This window comes from Spea bombifrons, chromosome 13 (assembly GCF_027358695.1).
Source record: "Spea bombifrons isolate aSpeBom1 chromosome 13, aSpeBom1.2.pri, whole genome shotgun sequence".
Classification (NCBI taxonomy): domain Eukaryota; kingdom Metazoa; phylum Chordata; class Amphibia; order Anura; family Pelobatidae; genus Spea; species Spea bombifrons.
In genome coordinates this window covers 8632424-8655767 of record NC_071099.1, presented here as the reverse complement: position 1 = coordinate 8655767, position 23344 = coordinate 8632424, and the positions used below count along the sequence as shown (strand labels likewise).

The 23344-nt window shown below is 38.5% G+C and overlaps 1 protein-coding gene across 2 annotated transcripts in view; it reads right to left on the bottom strand.

Annotated features, from left to right (window-relative positions):
- Window positions 1–6076: 6076 nt before the first annotated feature.
- Window positions 6077–23344, bottom strand: part of PLEKHH3 (pleckstrin homology, MyTH4 and FERM domain containing H3) — a 30967-nt gene continuing 13699 nt past the window's right edge. Inside the window, exons 2-13 of one of the 2 annotated variants that reach the window (XM_053454208.1) lie at window positions 21071–21126; window positions 19060–19148; window positions 17483–17677; window positions 17173–17330; window positions 16476–16599; window positions 13788–14085; window positions 13349–13556; window positions 11249–11376; window positions 10646–10766; window positions 9805–10269; window positions 7184–7375; window positions 6077–6403 (exon numbers count right to left, since the gene is read on the bottom strand). In XM_053454208.1, the coding sequence (XP_053310183.1) occupies window positions 6290–6403; window positions 7184–7375; window positions 9805–10269; window positions 10646–10766; window positions 11249–11376; window positions 13349–13556; window positions 13788–14085; window positions 16476–16599; window positions 17173–17330; window positions 17483–17677; window positions 19060–19148; window positions 21071–21126 (2148 nt within the window). In that variant the 3' untranslated portion in view covers window positions 6077–6289. Of the gene's footprint in view, window positions 6404–7183; window positions 7376–9804; window positions 10270–10645; window positions 10767–11239; window positions 11377–13348; window positions 13557–13787; window positions 14086–16475; window positions 16600–17172; window positions 17331–17482; window positions 17678–19059; window positions 19149–21070; window positions 21127–23344 lie in introns of both variants that reach the window. The other variant, XM_053454207.1, reaches the window with a different exon arrangement.

Genomic DNA, 23344 nt, shown 5'->3' with positions numbered 1-23344 from the left:
ACAAACGGAAGAACCACGTAGAGTGGGAAGGGGGATGCCCCTCCCCCGAATGTACCCTATGCCACACGAGTTGATTGGGACTAACCACAAATCCTGAACACAGGAACCACTGGACTACCGGTATGACTGGAACGCGATGTGTCTTCTGTAAATTCTGTAAATTCCGACCACGAGACGCTGCAACATAGCTGTGGGAGGACCAGGCGTTGGTTAAATAACCACAGCTCCTCCCACAGCTACAGGCAGAGCCGGCCTTAAGTGTTCTGGTGCCCTGTGCAGACTACTCCTCTGGCGCCCCCCTCTTACTACCCCCTCTCTGCCCCTTCTCACTACCTCCCCCCCGTCTGCCCCTTCTCACTACCTCCCCCCCGTCTGCCCCTTCTCACTACCTCCCCCCGTCTGCCCCTTCTCACTATCCCCCCCCTCTCCCTACTTCTCCTGCGGTGGGAGCGGGAGGCAGCTGTCTTCCCGATCTGCTGGGATTTCATGTTGAGCGCCGGAATATTGCAGTGCTCAGCATGAAATCCCGGCACCGCGACAGAGTCACGGGGAGTGAGGGGCGCCGAGCGGTTGCTAAAAACTTCACGAGCAAGCGCTCGGCGACCCTGCCTGGAACTTAAAGCATCGGTTTTTTTTTTTTTTTTTTTTTTTTTACTTTATTCAACATGAAGGATGTTAAGTAAAGTTTAAAAAAAAAAAAAACCCGATGTTTTAATTTAAGTCCCGGGCAGGCACCCCTGCTGCCATGGCGCCACAGGTTGCACACCCCTAAGGCCGGCCCTGACTGCAGTATAATGCAATTAGCCTTAACATTTATTAAAAATAGTTATGTAAATACCATAAACCAAAACAGAACTACAGCATAACATCTAAAGAGCTCCAGGTTCTTCCACAGGCGTGGCCATTCCCAACAGTCTTCCCAAAAAATGATGGGGTATACAGGAAGAGAGTTTAAACATGTACAGGTATATGGCTATGCTGAATCTAAGACAAGGGCTGATTAAGTCTTTGCAACAGGAAAAAGCAGGCAGAAGAAGAGCATAATGCATAGTTCAATCTCATGGAGTTAAATTTGCTTTATGCTTCAAGCAGCTAGACGGGGGCAAGAATAGTCTGACTACAGAGCAGGAGGGCAACCGCATCAGGTATGTTTTCTTTCTTTCTTTCTCTCTCTCATTAATACGAGTACTAGCATTCTTTGAAGAAATTACCTAGAAGTTGCGGTCCTTAAATTTATTGACACTGATTGGCAGATTGCACCTAACACTAGCTAGCTAAGCACAAAGCAATTTGCCCTACTGAATATGTAGAACCCCCCTTTAATGGGAAGGCGCAATAATGAAGTCAAGTGTACATGTAAGACTCGTCCCTTGGTATATATCACCTTTATTCATCTAGAGCCAGCGGATTTAGTAGCATTGTCACAACCAGTGGAATCATTTAAAATTACACACATTTCTTGCACGCTTACAATCTACGGTTAGTGGTATACAGATAAAGTGGGTTCTGAATACAAATGAACCCTTTTTAATCTGTAAACACCATTTCATAGAGTACTGAAATGTAAAATTTTGTATTTTGAAAAAGTGACACATGCATTTTAATGTACTGGCATCAGTGATTGTAGGGCTAGTGGAGTTTGAACACCAAAACATTCCATTCTTAAAAAAAAAAATCGATTGTCAATAATGAGTTTGAACACAAAATAAGTCAACTTTTTCACTTATTTATTTTAAAAAAGATAAATTCATTTTAAAGAGCATTTAGGTTCCTGAAAAAGATTGTGTTTTTTCAGTGATGAGCATTTTGGCATTTGCACATTCAGCCAGGCTTCATAAAACAGTGCAACAAGAAAAAAAACTTACATACACTTACAAAAATTAAACATAATCAGACTACCAGTCACAGTACACAAAATAGGAAGGCCACATTTTTACGAAAGAACTGTGCATCAAATCTCTTGTAACAAACTTATAAGTAATGATTGAAGACTTTTGGAAATAAACTCTGGGTTGTATTCACTAACCACAGAGTTTGCTTGTGAGAACTGAACATTCTACCTTCCTTAACTCACTCTGAAAGAAACACTGACCTTATGACTCAATGGCTGAGCCAACCTTGCGTAAGGAGTCTCCTTACAGGCATTACTCATTGGGTGTTCAACACCTTTTATGGGAGGTTGCTCCATTGTAACAAATAGTAAAGTCAGGAAGTTTGTTAAGCTCTACTGCAAACCACAGGTTAGTGAACCGTGTACCCTTTTTGGTTGTCCATGGGATCACGATTCTCAGGTGAAAATTCTTTGGTATGCATGTTTAGTGGGTCAATACTACTTGAGGCCTATCTGCAAAAAGGACCTGCCAAGCTCAATGTAAAAGAATACTTAGGAGCAAATGTGTGCCTGACAAATTTTATTGAGGTTCAGCTCCTGAATCAGTCTCATTCTTCAGGAACTTGAACTTAGTGGATTTCTTAATAATGAAAAGATGCTCAGTGAATTTGCCAAGTGCTATTAAACAAGTACCTTAACCTTATCCTAACAATAGTTTGGGAAAATACCCACTAATTTTTTGCTATAGAAAATCCTAAACTGTTAAGTAAGCATGTTCTGATGCATTGTATAGATCTAGAACTATTGTTTAAGTTCTAATCGTAAAAGGCATACAACGAATTTTGACATGCATTTCCTTGTCTACTCATTAGCTTGACTGATATTTCTTTGAAAAGGTTGTGTGGAAAGTTGGTACTTACATGTACAGAGAAAATACATAAAATATCAACTGTACAGGTAAAAAAAACACTTTGTATTTAATTATGAGTAGGGATAAACTTCAAACAAAAATGCCATCTTTGCTATAGCTAATCATCATATGCACTTTAATGGAAATGACAGCTGACTGTCCCTTTAAATTAATGTGTTTTTTTTTTCCCTTGGATGGATGGGATTTAATCAGAATCTCCCCTATGCGTCTGTACTTTTTCCCAGCACCCATTATGCTCAGCCAGACTCATCTTTCATTTACCAGTGTACACAGTGCTGGAGGTGGAAAGAAGCACATTAAAGAGCTGCTTAATGGGATGTTTTACTAGAAGCGTAGTGATTAATTGTGATTTTTATACTTAATGTTTTCAAATGATATGTGTTTATGTAATGTGTATATTATTCTATACATACATTTTTATTAATATATAGCCGTTTTTAGGACCCTGCAAGCTCCCTCTGGAATGTGCGTTCTACCTAATTCAAAATTAACAACGGAATATGTTTTAAGATTTAGGTAGAAAGTTAATTCAACCACATTTATATTTATTTTAGCCTTCAATCACAGCCTAAAATTTCAAATTTGCAATAAAATGATTTCCTCTGCTCTACCATAATACCTTTCTATCTACCTTTTGCAATAACTCACCCAGTAGCTATGTGAGTTTTTATTAATTAGACACAAGGCTATAATGTTTGTTCAGTGAGAGGTAGCAGATACTTGTCTAGCAATTGTGGAGCTGGAGCTCTCCATTGACAGTTTCACTGCAACTTATTGACATTTGGACGTTATGTCATTACAACCTATGTTTCCCTCATTAATGAGTTTATATTTTGAGTTCTCCCTATGAAAGAGTGAATTAAAAAGCACCGCTACAAATACATTTTTTGTTTCTTTAGACATAGTTTTATCATTGCTTCCTTACAAGTTTTGATAAGTAATACCTATCAAGTATTTATTTCCATTTTAATGCAGTTTCATCACATAGGTCTCCCATTTAACAGTGAAACTCCAAATTTCATTAGAAACACAGCTCGTATTTTTTGTAAAGGTCAATAAAACAATATAACATATAATTATGCATTATATGTTTAAAACAAAACAACATAGAGTATAAATTGGCAAAACGCATATTGGCAAAATCCATTAAGGAATCCTCAGCGGACCAGATCCTATTTGATGGACCTGGCAGATAAATGCCTATGAGAGATATGCGTGAAACTTTACTACTTCTACATTCGTTGTTTGCAAAGCTGCCTGCAGCTTTCAAAAATGCACTTGGCTAAAAAGAAATACGTACATTTTACTCCCAAAAGCCTAGGGGCAGTTAGAGGTGACACAAGTTGCGTCTGGTGCTGAAATTGTTAACCTACAAAAATATTACAGTAATCATGAGAGATGTTTTAGCCTATTTCTACTGTATTGTTTAACACTGACGTACAATGCAAAGATTTCTGCAGAATAATATTTTCACAATATAGTGTGGTTTTTATATAAACGTGGCATACTGCTAAGCATAAGCCAGGTAGTTGTGTTTCCTACACCAAGTAGGTCTAACCTGAATATTAATCATTTAAAAAAGTATTCTGATTTTGGAGCAAACGTTGCTTCATATATGAGGGGGAAAAGTCATTTTTTATGTTCCTTTCTTATGTTCCCTGCAACTATGAAGGAGGACCTAAAAAGATGGTGCACTTTGTGGCCTAACAGTCACATAGTAGGTACTTGCAATTTGTAGGTTCCAAGTTGGTTTTAGAATTGGGTTCTTAGATGGTTCCGGTAATTGGGAAATGTATCCTATTTAAGCAGTTTGATTTTTGTGATTACCAGGATATATTCAGTTTAAACCTGTTCATGCTGGGGGTCAAGATACCCAACATGGATAATATCCAGTTTTCAGAGGCCTTAATATACAAGGCTTAGATGTCCCATAATATTCAATCCGGTTATTCTTCAAGCACCAGAATGTGTCAAGGCAAAGCTAAAGTTCTGTCACAACCGCTACTACAAAAAAAGCTTGAAATATCTTAAGAAATGTGTTTTCTGTACGGCAAGAGACAGCCTGCTCTACAGGTGCAGGTTTTGGCACCAATATTAATTTCGCTTTTTTAAAACAATTGGAAGGTAAATGCACATTGGGAATAGGCGAGAATATTTCACCTGAACAAAACTGTTTTACAGGAGTAATACTTCCTACACTTGGGATTTGCATTTAGTTAATTCCCTTCAGTGCTTAGAAGTAACACATTTTAAAAGTACTAAAATACTATTTATCCATAAAAGTACTCCTACAGTGTAGAGTACCGTGGACCAGAATCAAAATCTTTCTCTTTGCTATCATATATATATCCTCAATATCTTACATGCTACGCATTATTTATAACTATGAATGCTATTTACAAAATCGTTTTTTAGGCCACACAAGAAACCCCACAGTTTTTTTTAGGTTAGGAAACAAAAACCTCTTTGAATAGACTAATCAACAAATCTGAAGCAGGCTGTGAATTACCATCGGTGCTCAATCACATTTAGCAGGCCATACAAGGATCCTACTGTTAAGGAGCCAATGCATTTCACTGTAACAGGTACCAACACATTCATTAAAAAGAGCCATATAGAGAATAGTTCCTCCAGAGGTACCAGGATTACCAGTGACGCAACTTTGGGCAAGGAAACAGGAAAATGAAATTGTATTATACAATTTGGTAAGGCATTCTTTAGCATTTAACAAGATAGAAGATATGTCTGCTTCTCCAATAACAATTCTTTGTAAAAGAAGCAAAGGTTTATTATGCAAAAGCACTAGGATCACTGTTTCTCTAAGTCTCTTATAGGGGGACTGATACTGGGAATAAGGCTTACTTATAAAGAAGGGTTTTTTTGCATCCTGTTTTTTATTGTTACACGATACCCCATGGTTAATGTGGTTTTGTAGTTGGTATTTATATCAAAAATGCAACCAAGAGTGTAAATGTACCATTTTTTGTTATAATTACCGTTCTAAAATCTTTTATAAAATCTAGTTTTATTTTTATGTTATTATTTTTGCTTCCCACCCCAAATTGCTTAGGCATTTTGTATTTAAAGTACGCATAAAGTATAGCATATATAAAATAATAATAAACTTCTCCACCTGAGAATCATAAGAAATAAAAACAACAATAAAAAAAAAACATTTTCAGCCATTTGTCTTCTACAAGCTGGGTACATAATCAGAGTGAAATTAGACGAGTGCAATGGTTGAGGGAAATATTTATGTAACGCGTCATGTTATCAGGTTAAATAGGGGTTTCTTTTAAAAAAGAAAAACAGTCTGTTGTCCACAAGGCCTTAATTCAACATATTTGTAATTCCGTAGGCATATCCAGAGTCTTTTTCCCTACTATGGAGGATTATTAAATGCAAAATGTAATTTCTTCAATACCAAGTCACAGTTATGACAAAAATGTGGGTGCATGACATATGCAAACAGTTATAGATTTAGTGCTTTGCTGGTTTAGGGTAAAGACTGTATCAGTACATGATTGTCACACTGGCTCACATGGATTGTCTGAGGCAACATTGTGACTACTCTTAGAAAAGCAATTCTCATTTGTGATGCACATCAGGTATGTGTTAATTAGATGAGTAATCTCGTCCACCTGAAAAAAAGAACAAAGAATAGTTTAGGGCATCTCAAAGGGAATAAAACGAACATTTGTTTATTGTAAACCATACAAATACATCTCTAAGAAAATATTTTCTCTCCCATTTAAGAATGACAATAGAATGTACCTTGTCCAAGAAACTTCTACCTCCCGCTATCTGGTTGTTGGGATTTAGCTAGTAGCAGAATATCTGCATGTTAAAGAAGAGCACTTTAAAACGCGGCCAAGATCTAGAAGTATTCTAATTTTAAAATGCAAAGATCTTGAAAAAAATGTACTGGACCATAGTGTGCAACAGTTAAAGGCATATTTTGAACAATATATTCATTGCTCTTTTTTCAGAACATTTACACTTTGTTCTAGGATCAAAGTGCATTTAATAACTGCCTGTATTAAGATGTGTACAGGTCAGTAATAATGTGTTTTACAGGATGAGAGGTAGGTAATTATTTATTCAAATGGTTAGTAGTAGTGACATTCTTTAAATATTAAACCCCAACCTAAAAACTCTCTTTGTATACAGGCTACTGCTGTAAAATCATTCAAATCTGGCATCAGAACCTAAATTGTCCAGTTGGGAGGGCTCCTTGGGCCTTTGTCAAAAGCACTCAGAAGATACATTTAAAAAAAAACAAAAAAAAACCTTGAGTAGATTAACATAAGGGAAATTTATTTCAGTCCAGGAATCTCCCCCAAAAGATTTCCCATGCTGCTTCCAATTTGAGCAAATGTCATAATGCAGGCCGAAGCACTGTACTAGTATCTAGGTCTCACCTTAGTGGTTTCAAATATCATGTCCTTGTCCCCAACTGTCACTTTAAAGGTGGAACTATCTGAGACATCAAAGGATGTTATCTGACTATATGTTATATTTTCAAATGGTTCCATCTCTCCTTGCTTGTAGAGGCACAGCGAAGAGGCGCTAACGCCAAGCCATAGTCGCTGAGAAAAGCTCCCAGACGAACTCTGAGTAAGAAACAAGAAGCAGTATGAGTCAATTAAAAAGCAATCTTTCACAATCCGATCAAAAACTGAAATACTCTGCAGACTTATGTAATGCTAGTACTTTCTACTGTATACATCATATTATCCATCTACAAAAAATACTTGTAGATTTTCCCTCCATTCAATTAAGTGAAGTGTGTTCCCACCCAGCTTTAGCTTCCTTGCACCAAACATGATGCTCTTGGGTGGAATAAATGTATACCCATTGTAGGGGACAGCTCATGCATGGGTCGGCAATGACAGTATTCACACAGGTTTCAAAAGTCAAGCGTGTTTATTTAGATGCTGTAGGCACAGAGCACCTTGAAAATAAAACAAACTCTAAGCCTGTCCGGCTCTAACTAAACATTCGGATACCTCTCTACAAGCCTAAGGTCTGGCACAAAGCAAGGTAACAGGTTTTGCATGGGTAAAGCAAAACCTGGGTAAAGCTTCATACCTGGTGGGCTGCAGCACTGCTCCCTGCCTCAGTCCCTCTTCCACCCTGCAAACCTAACAGCCCTCTCTTTTAAGGCTTCCTCCCCAGTAATGAGCATAGGAAGCCTCACCTGAGGGCTCCTGGGTTTGCTACCGTACCAGATGAGATATATATCCCATACACTTTCCCATACACTTTACCACACCATGTAGTTTCTTTCAAACTCTCCACTTCTCAGCTGCAAGACCATTCATCCATCACCACTCTACTGCCAGTGAATTCACCATCTGCCAAAACTACTATTCACATATTTGGAAACATATTGCAGTTAAGCTTTGTGAGAATGAATATATATATCGCACCAAAATCACTTTTTATATGTAATATTCATTGTGTGCCATTACTGATCCAACTAATTATTCCAAATGGGTTATTATAACAGAGGACACCAGATGACTAAATAATGAGAAGCCATGGTTTCTGATCAGCTAGATTGTAAACTCGTTTCAGCAGTTTGTCCAAACTGGTTTGTGATGCACTACTTTTTTATGTTCTGTTTACCAGTTTAACAACTCTGCATAATATGATGGTGACATACACATCTATAAATCATTTTGTTTTACAAACCAGTTTACTGCTTTTAACTTGATTTACCTATCTATTAAATTGATCATACTCGTGAAACAGGCAAAGCTAGTGGACAGCTAACTCCCATTGTCCTAAGCCACCCTTGCTGGCTGAGAAACATGAGGGTTGCATCACAACAATACCTTAAGAGCTACACTATTACAGTGTTTTGTTTTTTTCCTAATTATTAGTGTAATTTTTAATTATAAAACAGTAAAAGGTATTTATTTTACAGTTATACACCGATCAGCCATAACATTATGACCACCTGCCTAATATTTTTTTTCTTTTGTTTCCAAAATAGCCCTGACCTGTCTAGGCATGGACTCCACTAGGCCTCTGAAGGTGTGCTGTGGTATCTGGCGCCACAAAATTAGCAGCAGATCCTTTAAGTTCTGTAAGTTGCGAGGTAATGCCTCCATGGATGGGACTTATTGGTCCAGCACATCCCACAGATGCTTGACTGAACTGAGATCTGCGGAATTCGGAGGCTAAGTCAACACTTTGAACTTGTTGTTGTGTTCCTGAACCATTTTTTTGCTTTGTGGCAGGCAATTTATCCTACTGAAAGAGGCCAATGCCATCGGGGAATACTCTGGTAATACTTTTCAGCAATTTACCTCAGAGAACAATCCCTTCCAAGTGATATTTGTATTTTTCTATTTGTAGTAAAATTGTCTGTATTTGTATAGTTAATTTAAATACCTTTGTTAATATGTTAAGAAATATATGGTTAAAAGTATTAGACTTGTGCATTTGGAGTTGTACATAAGGCAAATTTACAGAATTGTGGTAAATTTGGTGATTCTAACAAAGCCATGAGAACAAGGCCCAGCCCCTCAGAAATTGGACAAAAGTGAAACAAAAAGCTGCACTGAATTTTAGTATGAAATATGTGGACCCACATTCACTCACACTCTCACACTTGTTCACTTTTTCTCTCTCACCCTCCATCTCTGACGACCACTTCATCTTTTATCTTCTTCCTTCTCTTCTCTCTTAATTATTCCATGTCCACAGACAAAACCCGTCAGGAACTTCCACCAATATGGCAGCGTGTCCGGTGACGCCCTCTCCCCGATCCTCACTGAAAGGGCTGTTATTTTGCCCTAACTTTAACTCATGGCAACATGGTGGTGCTTCCAGTGACTCTCTATCCTAGATCCTCCAATCGGGGGAGAAGATGTCACCGAAATTGCCATCATTTTGCCCTAACTTGAACTCAGGGCAATATGGCAGCACTTTCGGTGACCTCCTTTCCCTAGATTGGAGGACTGTGTCATATAATTTTCCATCAAGGTTATCATCATCATCACAGTTTGATATTCTTGAAAGGCCAACCTACCATGTAGAAGTCTATGTCAAACAAGGTGGAGCCAAAACCTGACCACTGCTTCACAATAGACAGATATGTGGTCATGACCTCTGTCCTCTCCATACTCTGTAGGAGTTTCCATTTCTCTACAATTGCAGACATCATATTGGCTCCCTCCTCCTTCATACGCCCCTTGAACTTTTGGCTTTCTTCTGCCTTCTGCTTCACTGAAGAGTTGTTCCACAACCCATTTGGAAGAGCACTCGAGAAAAGACCTTTATGAAATCCAGGGCAGGATGTCTTGCAATTTACAGATGGTTTACTGGAGGCCAATATCCGAGAGTGAAGTATGTACATGGGGAATAGTTCTTCAAGTCGAGGGAAAGGTGCATGGGGAGAAAAGTCACCATTTAGGAACTGAAGACGAAGAGCTGCCAATGACTGCAAAGTGTCTTCATTGGTGGGTAGGTATCCACGGATCATAGACTCATGTGCCTTCAAAAGAGATAAAAATAGAGCATTTGACTACAAATTGATTTTCCAATTACTTATTATGATTAAATGTATATAATATTTTGTCCAACAGACATAATCAGTTATGCAGCAAGGCTAGCATTAATGTAAAGCAGACCATGAAACTGAAGATAAAATCATTGGGGTGAGGATGAAACCAGTTTGGATCAAAGTAGTGTGTGACAGCACAACAAATTAATGGTACTGAGAAACAGGGCACTGGTGGGGTGAATGTGGTGTGTGACAACCTCAAGCTTGGAGTAATTAAAATTATAGGTCAATTGGTTTCACTCAAGAAACAACATCCTTGTTATATAAAGAGAGTTTTACAGACATTATTAGTATTTGTTTCACAAACCTGCTCAAAAAGGAAGGAGTATTCAAGGCTGTCCTTGGGTATATCCTCAGTATCAAGGTAGCAGTAAACCTTAAAGTAAAGCCTCCATCGTGATTCAAATCCTTTCTCCTTGAAGGACAGGCTGCAGGGTAACACATGAGTTACTATTAAATAAAAACTATGCAAGTATTAACTTGTTTACTGGAAAAATTCACACTGCATAAGGGCACTGAGGTTGACCAAAATAATTAAAAGTTAATTAAAGCATCCAAAGACACCATTTAAAGATACCATTTTTAAAAGTCAAAGAACTTTTGAAAAGTTTTGCCTTTTGAAGTCCTGTTCCATCTACCCTCCTGAATTTGACTTGCAGCCTTGAATGGCCAAATCATTCCCAGAAAGAATTCTTTAATCAAGTAAAATTTGCCTCATTCTGCTGGCAACAGTTAGTATTCATGCAACAAAAATACAGGTGCTAATATAAACTGGAAACATCTGATACATTTCTGCATTGTTTTTTATAAATAACTATGATTGGCAGATCTATTATATATTTTCTTTTATAGAAACATTAGACAGGATTTGTATCCCCTGCACATGTAAAAGGATATTTACTTTTCAAACCTAGTGAGCGTGTCTGCCACAATGCAGGCTTTACTGAGCGCTTGCTCGTATTGGTTGTTCTTCTCATACAGGGCATAGATGTTGTTACTTGTACTCAAGTTAAGCTTTGCAATCAGCTCCTGGACCAACTGTTATAGGAAGAAAAATAGGCATTGTTAAAGAGTTTTAAGGTGAGTCAACTTAACCAGACAACTGGAGATATGCAGTATCAGATATTACTAGAAGGTCCACGTTGATGTTACTGAACCAAAGAGATACATTTGTCTTAAATGTACCATCTGATAAAACATTCCTTCCGTCATGTATAATTTGTGTAACAATGAAACAGTACACAAAAAGGTCAAATATACAGTATAACTGATACTGAACCCCCAAATGAAAACATTTTGTGTTTTCACCCTCTTGTTTCCATATAATGTGTATTGAGAATGACTGATTGCTTACTCTACCTTTAAGTGCTACTTTTCTAACCCCTTTACCTCTTAATGCCATTGTTGAATGTGTGATAAATTGGGTGTTCATGTAATCCCATGTGGGGCAAAAGGGGCTGGGCCCCAATCATTCCTGGGGGCCCATAGCTGCCCCATGAGGCCATAGAGACCACGTTTGAAGGGTCGGCGATCACTTCCTCACAGGCCGGAAGCTTCCCTCTGTTTTTGCTCTCTTGTACCGCCCACGTAAAGCAGAAACGCAGCAGGGTCGCGTTACGTCAGTATAAATACGAATGTGTGAATGTATATATGTAAATGAGTATATGTGTATCTGTGAATGAGTCAATTAACCCCTTAATGACAAAGCCCGTACATGTACGGGCTCACAATGCATTGTTTTCAATGGGTTTAGGGACCGCCCATTGTCCTTAAGGGGTTAATAAGTGTGTGTGTTGTGAAAGATGGCACAGGCTGTCTGACCCTTAAGTACTGCAGAGTATTGATAAATGGAGATTTTGATAATGCTGGTTTTGCCACAACTTTTAAACAAATATTGTCAGTCCAGACCATGACAAATGGAAACAAACACAACTAGGCATAATTATTACTTCTAGAAGGACAGGGAATGTGAAAATATAATGTACGGATTATATAAAAGCTAGTACTGATTATTAGAAATGTGTGTTACTATTGCCTTAAAATCCTTTTAATACCCCCTGCCATTGTTTTATGCTGTTCAGTGGCATTCCTTTCTACCTGCACAAGGGCTATTGCTTGCAGAATCAATTACCTTGAACATTATTTTCTAGGAATTCCAGATTGTAAGTTATGATAAAGCATTCCATATTACATACATGTTTGGAGCAAAGGTGACATGGACAGGCTGTTTGGAGCAAGCTTGGCACAGGGAGGTTGGTTGGGGCAAAGATAGCACAAACGCTGTTTGTGGCAAAGATGGCACAGGAAGGCTGTTTGAGGACAAGTCTATGCATCAAATCTGGATGCTGGGCAGGTCCTATGGATGCAATTTGAGTGACAGTGCTGGCCTTTGGGGTGTGTGACCTCAATATATCCTCATTGTATACTTTGATCTGGAATCCTCATTACATATTTTTCTGCATGTGATTAAAGCTTCAGAGGAAAAAAAAATGAAATAGCAGATCTACTAAGGTTTATTTGGTCAACAAATTAGACCTTAATTGATGCTTTGTGAAACAGTACCTTTAAGCTTCCCTTCAGAAAAAACAACATTTTGGTTGCAGATAATGTCACTTCAGTAGAGTAGGGATTAATCAAACTCTGTATATTCATTCACTCATCTTTTTCATTTTTTTCCACTCTTGCTTTTTGAAGGTGCTAGGACATGTCTGCTTCCACTCAAGGAGCACAACACAATTAAGGGCAGGAATGATCATGCAAATCCTTTCAGAATATGGGTGAGGTAGGGATTAATAAGGTAACCGTCACTTCAAGGGCAGACACTCTACGTGCTGCACTAGTTACTATCTATTAATATTATAGGATAACAAGGCAGAAACAATAAAGCCTGGATAGCCTCCAGGATCATTCAATTTATAATGACTGAGCTACTTTTATTAACTGCCAAATTTTTATTCCATCAACCCTAATCCGGCTGTATGTTCAGCTTTCACACTCTCCGTTTTCTTACCTCTTCAGCTGTGGTGTGGGAAGTAATAGACACTTTGCAGGCTCCTGCTCCGGGGTAGTATACTGTACATGTCAGCTCTTGCCTGTTTATCAGTACTGTGATCTCCTCATAAGACGGAACAAATTCCCGCTGCTTTGTTTTTTCTAGAGACGATACAATAAATGTGGCATACTTTTCCATCTCCGTGTTTGGGTACCGGTCACAAGTTCTAAAAGAAATTACAAAAAAAGGATCCTATTGAAGTGTCTGCAGTATACTTAAAGCTGTTACTGCAGAGTTGGCAAGGTTTTCTCTTTTACCAGGGAAACATAGAAAATATGCATTTCACTGAAGAAGTCAGTTTTTAGATAAAAGCTTTTATGCTGTGTGGATATCTGTCATATAAGTTTCACTTTTGCAAGTATCTATCAGCTAGATCATAGATGTATTTCCAACTAACCTCTGTAAATGTGTTTGGAGGAACTTAAGTACTGAAGGACTGGGTAAGTACGTGCAGCTCATGCAGGTAAGTAGCTGCCAATATCTTAGGTCAGTTAAACTCCCAGGCTCAGGAGGGTCCGTGGTTTGCTTGATAACTTGACAGTAAACCTCATCTCTAAGAGGTTGTAGATCCAGGCATGTCTGCAGAACACCTTGCATGAGGGGCACAGGGTCTCTCAAATTCTCCAGCTGCTGGAGAGAATTGAAGATCTTGACTGCTTCATCCCGGAGAGCTGTATAACCTTTGACATTATGAGCTAAAGATTTGAAATACATGACATTAGATCAAACAGAATCTACTTAAACATAGAAGCATTGAATGTGTCGGCAGATAGCAACCTATTCTCTAAATCTCATAACTGTATGCAGCATTAGAAACATAATTCCTAGTACTGCTGGAATGTCCTAACTCTTGGCAGTAATAATTTAATAATTTAATCAAATCAAACTTTGCATCATTCTTTATTTTGTTGGGAGCACTTTATTGTCATGTGACACAAAGCAGGCACTGATAGTTGCCAAACACGTTTTAAATATGACACGTCTACTATGCTTTATTTCCTCAGCATACTAGAGTGTTTGGAACAACACCTTTAGTTTACTAGTTCCACTTCAAAAGACACTTTAACTTGCTTCGTGGTGTTTGCTTTATAGCCCAAACCATTATTTTAATGAGAATCTTTGGTTGATGGGTTATCTCCTGGACGCTTAACGAAACTGGTCAACCAAAGATGTGCACAAAGATGTAACAACGTATAAATTCATCAGACATTCAGAACATTAATGGGGGTAATTGATTTATCATGAAACATCATTTTCAATTTAAAATACGTGATATTTATAAATATGTTTGCATGTCTGCACAGTGACCAAAACATTATGGTTAATTTCCTAGCTCATAATACTGCTTAGATACTTTTTACTGAAAATTTAACTTGCCCCTCTGGAATTTCCCACTCTAGAGAATAAGGAAACCATTGTCTGGATTTGGTAGACCCCAGACGCCAAGTAGTTTGGAAGTGACTCATTATTTTGTGTCTTTTGATCCTTTCTTTCTATCCACCACCATCATGTTATAGAAACAGAACAGAAACTTCTCATGTAAATTGTTAGCATGACAAATTCCCCTCTGGCCTTTGCCCAAAAAGTTGAAACATACTTATTTTTATCACAGCTAAACCATTGCGTGATACTGTCACGGAACTAGAGCTGCAGAGGACTTTTAACCCCATCTTCAGTTGTGTTTATCTGTTTTGGTTGTGCCCAGGAGTATAATCCCACCCTTGTGTCACCCGGACCCATCGGATCTTTATTGCCCTTGGTCTGTACCTGACCAGGTCTTAGCCGTAATTCTCTGGAACTGTTTGTCGGGCAGGATCTGCAGGAGTGCCTGCTGGTCTTTTTAACCCTAAATATCTTGGATACCCTTGGCCCCACCAGAGCGCTATTTTGCACAAATATACAACATGTGGTGGGGCTCAGATGAAGTGTGGTTGAAAGAGGGAGCCCCCTTGGGAACCCCGGTTGCCAAGCACCTTTTGTTGACTGGGGTTTAGAAGCCGCAGCTACACTTTGCGGACTGTCCCGGGGAACCTTCAAACTGTTACTGCTTGGAGTTCAGCAGTAAACAACGATTTAGTGTTATTTGGGCATTGCTGTGCTTGGTGGCCTGATTGTGCTGGGCTGTCTCGGCTCCTTGATAACTTCACTAAAGAAAACAAACAGCTCAAAAGTCATTGAAATACTTTCCAAGGAGCACCATCTATGACCAAAATTAATTTCAAGTGACTTTCTGGAGGGAAAAAGAACTGCTTTCTGGTTCTAAGGAGTCTAACATAAAGGGCATTTGACCATTTGGTACGTCATTCAATGCAAAGGAGGGAGACAAAGTAAAGTGGACAAAATAGGAAATATTATTTGGGTTTGTTCACTAAAGAGAGGGTTGGCAGGAACGTTGCATTGTTAACTCTCCCATTCCACAGTTCATTATGAAGGGCCAACACTGGCAAGTTTCACCAGATAGAAGGGCTGAGCTGACCCTGTATAATGTAAAATTCAGTTGGTAAGAAGACTTTGAAGAATTATCTCTGACTTAACTATGCATTATACAGGTCCAGCAAAGCTCAGGTCCTCCTGCGGAGGAAACCGCAGCTCTACTATTAGTGAATAGACCCAATTGTGTATCCAAATTATTAAATGGACTGGAAGTAAAGGAACTGCAGGTGCTAATTTCTAGTATCTCACCCTATGGGTGAACCTACACTCTACAAATATTTACCAGCCCTGGTCCAAAGCCCACAAGGGTAGGATTGACAATAAAAACCTGATATTTGATTGCAGTATAAGTAATATGCAGTAGACATGTTGGCTGTTAATATTGGCTGTTAATATTAACATTAATAATGTTCAGGAACACGAATAATAATCCCAAAACATAAATACATGAAGGATCGCCAGTATTAGTATATTAAAGCTCATGTGTCAGACATCATCCCAGCTAAATAGCATGTCCTAAAAGGAATTGATAAAGACCATGAGTGAATTTGAGTCATTGAACTACTATTCCCTTCTGGATTTTGATACAGGTGTGAATAACATTTGTGATTCACAGTAACTAATAAAGAATAAGGCACAAAGTTTTACTTACTGGGATGATCCTCAGATCTGTATGTAAATGGTAGTAATGGAGCATATAGGGGGCTTTTTGTGTAGCATAGAATGGGATTCAGTTTGTAGATTTCATCCACAGTTTCATGGTTTAGGTAATGTTCCTAAACAAAATAAAATAGAGTAAAAATAATATTCTTGAAAGTGTTGCTTCCCTTGTATACGAGAGAGAGAAGTGAAAACCTGCTCATGATGTAAATACTGTGAAACACATCTAAGGCAATTCCTTCCTCTAAATGGACCTCAGATTTATCAGAAGGTCCTCTTGCAACATGACTTTCGCCTGAGATTATGGATACTAGAAAAGGTACTAGCCTGAGCGATGTTGTGATTGAATATTCCAAGGTAATGTGTTTCCACAAATGTATGAATAATAGGATCCATTGCATTTGAACTGAACGCTGTATATAACATACTAGCTCTAAGTCTGATATGTACTATAGCTACTATTTTATCTAAAAATCATCTTCAATTTCTCCTACTTGCAAACAGCTTTCTCTCTAACAGGTCAACCAGAATTACAATACGCATGCGTGTGTATAATACCCATGCATAATACAGAAAGTTGTAGCAACATTTTATACATAGTTTATGTTATTTTGTACACATAGCAAGCACATACTCCCTGTACCCTAACAAAGGGGAAAAAAAGCATACATAACCTAGATCTCACTTACATCAATGTCCTTAATGAGTAATTGAGTAGGCGTCTCCAAGGGTGCTTTGCTGTCTATTACTTTCTGGATGGCACACACCCAATGTACAGCTTCATTCAGGTGCTCTGTGTATAATCGGAAGCAATGTTTCCTTCCGTACACAGTGACATTCCAGTAACCTGGGAAAAAATAACAATCATTTTATTATAGTTTACAACGCCTCTAAATGCAAACCCATATCACAAATTATAACTATACAAGCAATTAGTGGATAAATATTATTTTGTATCCACTCTATTACTGATTATATCTTTACACTTATCTCTATCACCTGTCTCCTTGTAGCTCTGTTTACATGGCCATATCACAGAGCACAGGCTTGTAAGCACCAAGGTCCCCAAGCGTTTGCTGGCCTTCTCATTGCCGCTGTAATAATCCAAGGAGTCTGGAGTCAAGACAAACCAGAACTTCTTCATTTTGGACCAGGGAGTTTTCACCCCACTGCTAACTTCACGCTGCAGCCAACCTAGCCACAAAAAACAGTAAGCAGTGAAACATAAGCGTTGCAATTACACCAATGCTATCAATAGCTCATTAAAAGGAAATATCATTAATATATGCAAAATTAATTTGCATACAACAGTGCCGTTGTTCATGGGCGGAAGAACTGGGGGGATGGATCCCCCCCAAAAATCATGCAGGGGACCAATAATAGAGATCCTGGATCTCCCTAACCAGCCCAAAACTAGTGTGCTCCCTGTGTGGCGTCGGCAGGGGGGCCAGACTGACTGACCACACATCATGCTGTGCTCCCACCAATCGAAAATCTGTACGGCACCGAGGCGGAGGAGAGAGAGGGGAGCCGAGCGCTCGGTGCCGCTCAGCCTCTGTCTCGGTGCCAGAGACATATGACATCATATCCCGGCGCTTAGCAATGAAGCCACGTGGACCGACAGAGCAGCGAGACGGAGGCCTCCCGCACCCACCACAGGACTTCAGCAAGGTAAGTGAACTAAATAGGGGGGAGGGTTAGATAGTGAGAGGGGGTAGATAGTGAGAAGGGGAGGATAGATAGTGAAAAAGTTTATTTGATCTATACTTAAACTACAGAGAGGGAGGAAAAGAGAGGTGTGGTTAGTGAATAGGGGGATAAAGGGACTCTGGGGATGATTACAGGGGAGAGGACATCTCAAAGTCACGGTCAGAAAGAGGGAAGACGGCACTCACTCTCGCAGTGTGGCAAATATTTTTTTGGGGTGTGGGAGCGGAGGGGGTGATTGCATGCTAGGGAGCGTGGAGGGGGGCCCAAGGAAATGCTTGCCTAGGGTCCAATTTTTCAATATTTAAAAAACTATTTTTGTTAAAAGATTAGCTGTTTTCCCTATATTTAATGTATTAAACATACATTATTTTTACCAGTGTTTCAGATTATATATTATTGTACTTGTTTGCAAAAAAAGAGATGGGGAGAAAGTGGAGTAGGGGATAGTGAGGAAAGAGGTATCTGATGGGGAAAAATGCTATCACGCCCCAGATTATTAGGGGTTCCTACTCCCATGGCGTGGTTGGAGCTCTACATCATTTAAGTTGATATTCTTCTACTTTTGTGGGACTGAATAAAAATTAGATTTTACTATACAACAGATAATGAAATTTGGAGCCAACTACAACTCACTAAAGTAAATTCTGGAGCCACTAGTGTTTAGGAGGTACTCTAGCACTAGCCTTTTCATATTGGCTGATTTACCCCACTACACTAAAATGCTTCGGAACAATCAATAGTGATGTTTATTTCCAAATCAAAGACTGTGATCAAAAAGCTTCATATATTTTGCAAGTATATCCACATAATGGTAAATTGCTGAAATGCCCAAGCAACAAAGCATACCAAGACAAAAAAATGATTACCTTTAACAATGGCATCCTGATCATCCTTGGAGGTAACCTTGTCAGGCTGTGTTATCAGGCTGTGTTTTTCCTCAGAGGCATTTAACAGCCTAAATTAAGCAGACAGAATCTCTTAGCTAGAGGCTTAAACACATTACAAAGTCTAAAGAAAGAAACATAGCTTTGGAAAACCAGTGACTTTGGTCATTTTCAAATAATGCCACTATTAACATGGCAGTCTTTAATACTTAATGGAAAGAAAATGACATAATTTATGAGTAGTAGTTACCAAGGCCAGACTGGGGATGACAAGTCAGCTCTGGCACTTTAATACCGGCGTTCACCAAACGATATAAGTTAGATATGACAAGCTGCACATTAACGTACTGTGTGGCCGGGTGTGCAGTATGAAGAATGTGCCCGGTGTGCCAGATGGCCAGTCTGGGCATGGTAGTCACATTGATGGGTAGGCCCTGTATCAAATCCACAGTTCAGCACACTTGGTAATAACTTCAATGGGTGTGACACTGTGAATAAGATGATTATGCCACGTGGATGCAGGAGAATTTGAGCAAAGAGCGGTTTGGTCCCTTCCGTGAACAGTATTACCAGCTTAATGTGAAAATACATTACAGGCAGGCCCTAATGCCTATGCACATGTGTAGGGAAACTTGTGATTTCAATCAGTTAGTTTGACACAAAAGCACAAACATCTTGTCAGTAAAGTAGGTCTTACTGTAAGCTAATGCTTACCCCACTGAAAAAAAAAGTATATCACATTCCAAAGAGCACCCAACAGATGGATTCCCCCAACACTCTATCCCTTATATTTAAGGACACAGATGGCTGCATTGCCCCCCCTTCTATCCCAGAATTCTTTTCTGCTCGTGGGAAAATAAGGAGCCAGTCTAACCAGAGCGAGACCCCTGGCCTAAAAATAAACTTGCTTACGTAAATCCAGCAGTGAAAGAATTTGGAAAATTGTTCAAAAAGATCTGGGGAGGGAGGGAGGGATGCGGAGGAAAGCTGGGGTGAGAACAACTGGAAATAAAACAAGTGCTTTTGTATTTAAGTGCAATAGATTATGAACCAAAGAATGGTATAATAATATATAAAATTATACAAAAAGACTGACTAACAATATAATATACGTAAGGAAAAATAAGGACACAGAGTAAAGGGAGGAGATTAAAGAAGTTAACAATAATTATACAAAAACTAAGGAACGCAATACACAATGTGTGCTAAAGTCCCCCACACTCTCTGAAGGGGTTCCGTAGAGAAATGGAGCCTCTAAGCAGCTGCTTAAACTTTAACATGATAATGCTACATCTGTGGAGAGATATAGATAACAAGCACTATCGGGGACTTAAGGCAATAAACCATGTAACTTATAGTTTAGGGTAACCAGTCACAGTATAGCTGTACAGCGTCTAACTGTAGCAGTTTACTTAATCTTCTTATAGCTTTGGTTTCCAGTCACTGTGATTGTTATGGGGATTTGTTTTCTAAGTTTACTTCAAGAATTTGACACAGCTAGCATGTCTAATGAATTTCCTGTCCTAAAAGGCCGTCTGAACTACATCAGCACTTTCATAAAAGAAGAGAGACAATCTAATGGGTATGAATAATAATGCAGATCCAAAGAACAGGAAGTTAAGACAGCTGCCCCTATGGTATACACATAAGGTGTGTTTCTCAACATATTACTTATTGTAATCGATACAATGTAAAATGTGGGAAAAGTGATAAATCCTCTTAAAAGGAACAATATAGTTAGAAATAGTCCCCTTATAAATAAACCTTATGAAAACTCAAGTATAGTCCTAGCAAACTCTCAACAAGTTGAAGCCTGTATTCTTGGCTCTTAAAAAGAAATTGTATGCAATTTGGAGTACAAGTTTATAGTCACAATGATAAAAGATCAGTACCTATGAAGTTTGAATTTACAAGAGTCATCAGGCCTCTGGTTATATCTATGGTGGACACTTTTTACTGTAACACGACCTTAATACCTAGACTCTATATTTACCTGTCTGATCCATTGGAAGCACGCACAGGCTGGGAAACACCAGCACCCAGGGGTCCCTGAAAAACAAAAAGAGAAAAGTGGTACTAAGAAGGCTTTAACTACTTGTGAATGATCACTTTAAGACAGGTGCGAGTGTGTAAATGTTGTGATGTCACTCTGGTGTTTTTAGTTGTATTGGTCAATGTTATAGAAGCCCATTGATAAAACTGCTAAAACAAACATACGGTATCCTAAGGGTTTAAAATATAAACTGGCACAGATATTAAGAGGTATCAGCTATGCATATTATATGTAAATCCAGCTCACTCCTCACCTGTTGTTTTTGTAAGTCAAGTTGTTATGTTATATACTACTTATTTATGTCCTGTCTACCCATTGTACAGTACTACGGAAGATGATGGCGCTATATAAAATAAATAATAATTCATAAAACAGCGCCTCTTTAAAAACAGGAAATAGTCCATATTGATCCCTTAGCATTTACTTCATTGTGAATATTAGATAACTGTAGAATAACCAAAGACTTTATACAAAAGAGGCAGCAGTGACTCCAATATTTTCAACCCATGGTCAACAGCACTCATTAACACTAGAGTTTAATACTATTTGAGTAGAAAAATCAACTTTTCAGTCCTGAAAATCGTCATTTCCAGCCCCTGGTGAAATTGTATCTACTACAAAACATGCAGGATATGTACGTGGCTCAAAGTGCCGGTGAACCGCTGCTCTATAAGAGCTCTAGTTTTAGCAAACCAAAAGCACTTTCATGACTGTGAGTACCTTAAGTTGTAACCAGTTCACAATTTTTTGATGATCAATTCTGAGGAGGGCTTCGAACCCTCAGTTCAGAGGGTAACAGAGTGACAAACCCTAACATCTACATAAAGACTATTTAAATATTTACAGATAAATATACGGTAAATGTGATAAGGAATTATTATTTAGCATTAAAAGAACATACTCACGAGTATGCATTTATTTGTCAAAGGCTACCAGGATTATTATACACAGAAAGTAATCAGCCAAAAAGTCTTCCACACCAGGTGCCTTATCACAGTCTGTGACATTAAGTAAACACAGACACAAAATACTGTAAGAGATGGGGGAGGGAGACTGCTAAACTTATTAGTCCTTCTGCAGCAAGAATTTTATGGTTCCACAACATGAATATTAAGGTTAAGAGTTGGTCTATTCTATAGATGTTTAGAAACAAGAATAAAATAAATACATTTTGGCAGAACATCCATCTTCATTGAATATCCTCCAAAGTCATGAGTTACCATATTTTAAACAGCTTGCTGCAGAAACAGAGAAATTTAGAGTTTGACGGTAGATAAGAACCATTCAGCCCATCTAGTCTGCCCATTTTCCCTGATGTAAAACTCAGATCTTAATCAATACTTGATCTAGTCTTAGATATGGGATACCTTTATGCCTGTCGCATGCATGTTTAAATTCCCTTACAGTAATAGCCTGTACCAGATGGGAGGTTGTTTATTTGTCTACCAATACTGTATTATACTATGTCTTATACTATGTATAAAAAAAGTATTTACGTAAAACTTATATGTACCAGCAACCTGACGAAAAGAACCCATCAGATAACAAACAACGCGAGAGCCAAGGCAGACGTGTACTCAACCTGAGTGGTATTTACCTTTTTCTTATCACGTGTATTACGGCATGCAGTGTTTGAACACAAAACTGTGACTATAGTTAAGTCAGTTTTTCAGATATAAACAATTAGTATTTAATCAACGGAAATACAGACGATTTAGACGGTTGAAGGAACAGGATATATAAAATATTGTTCTGGCAAAGACGTATTGACAAGACTTGAAACCACTTAATGTAGCTGCTAAATCTTTGGCACAGTTAGAAGTTGTAGGACCAGAAATACCACTGCTGTTATTTAACATAGAGGGGTGAAAATGGAAATCCCCCAAAGGGGCATTCTGATGGAAACATATGAAGTTATTGTCCATTTCAAAGTCAAGTCACCTGAAAACAGTGTAAGACTGCAGATTTTTAACTCTTATATATAGCACAAATTATTATTATAAAATTAATTTAACCACTGATCATACCGAGTTCATACTCAGATTAAGTGAGATTATAATTAGTGGGATCTGCTCATCCTAATTTCAATATTATTAAACTAATTAAATCCAGATTTGTCAACCATTCAAGAATGAATTAGAGGACTCCTGCTAAACCTCTCCTTTCTTATGTGTTATGTATCTTTGCAGATACTTGAACTTGCTTTCTTACAAT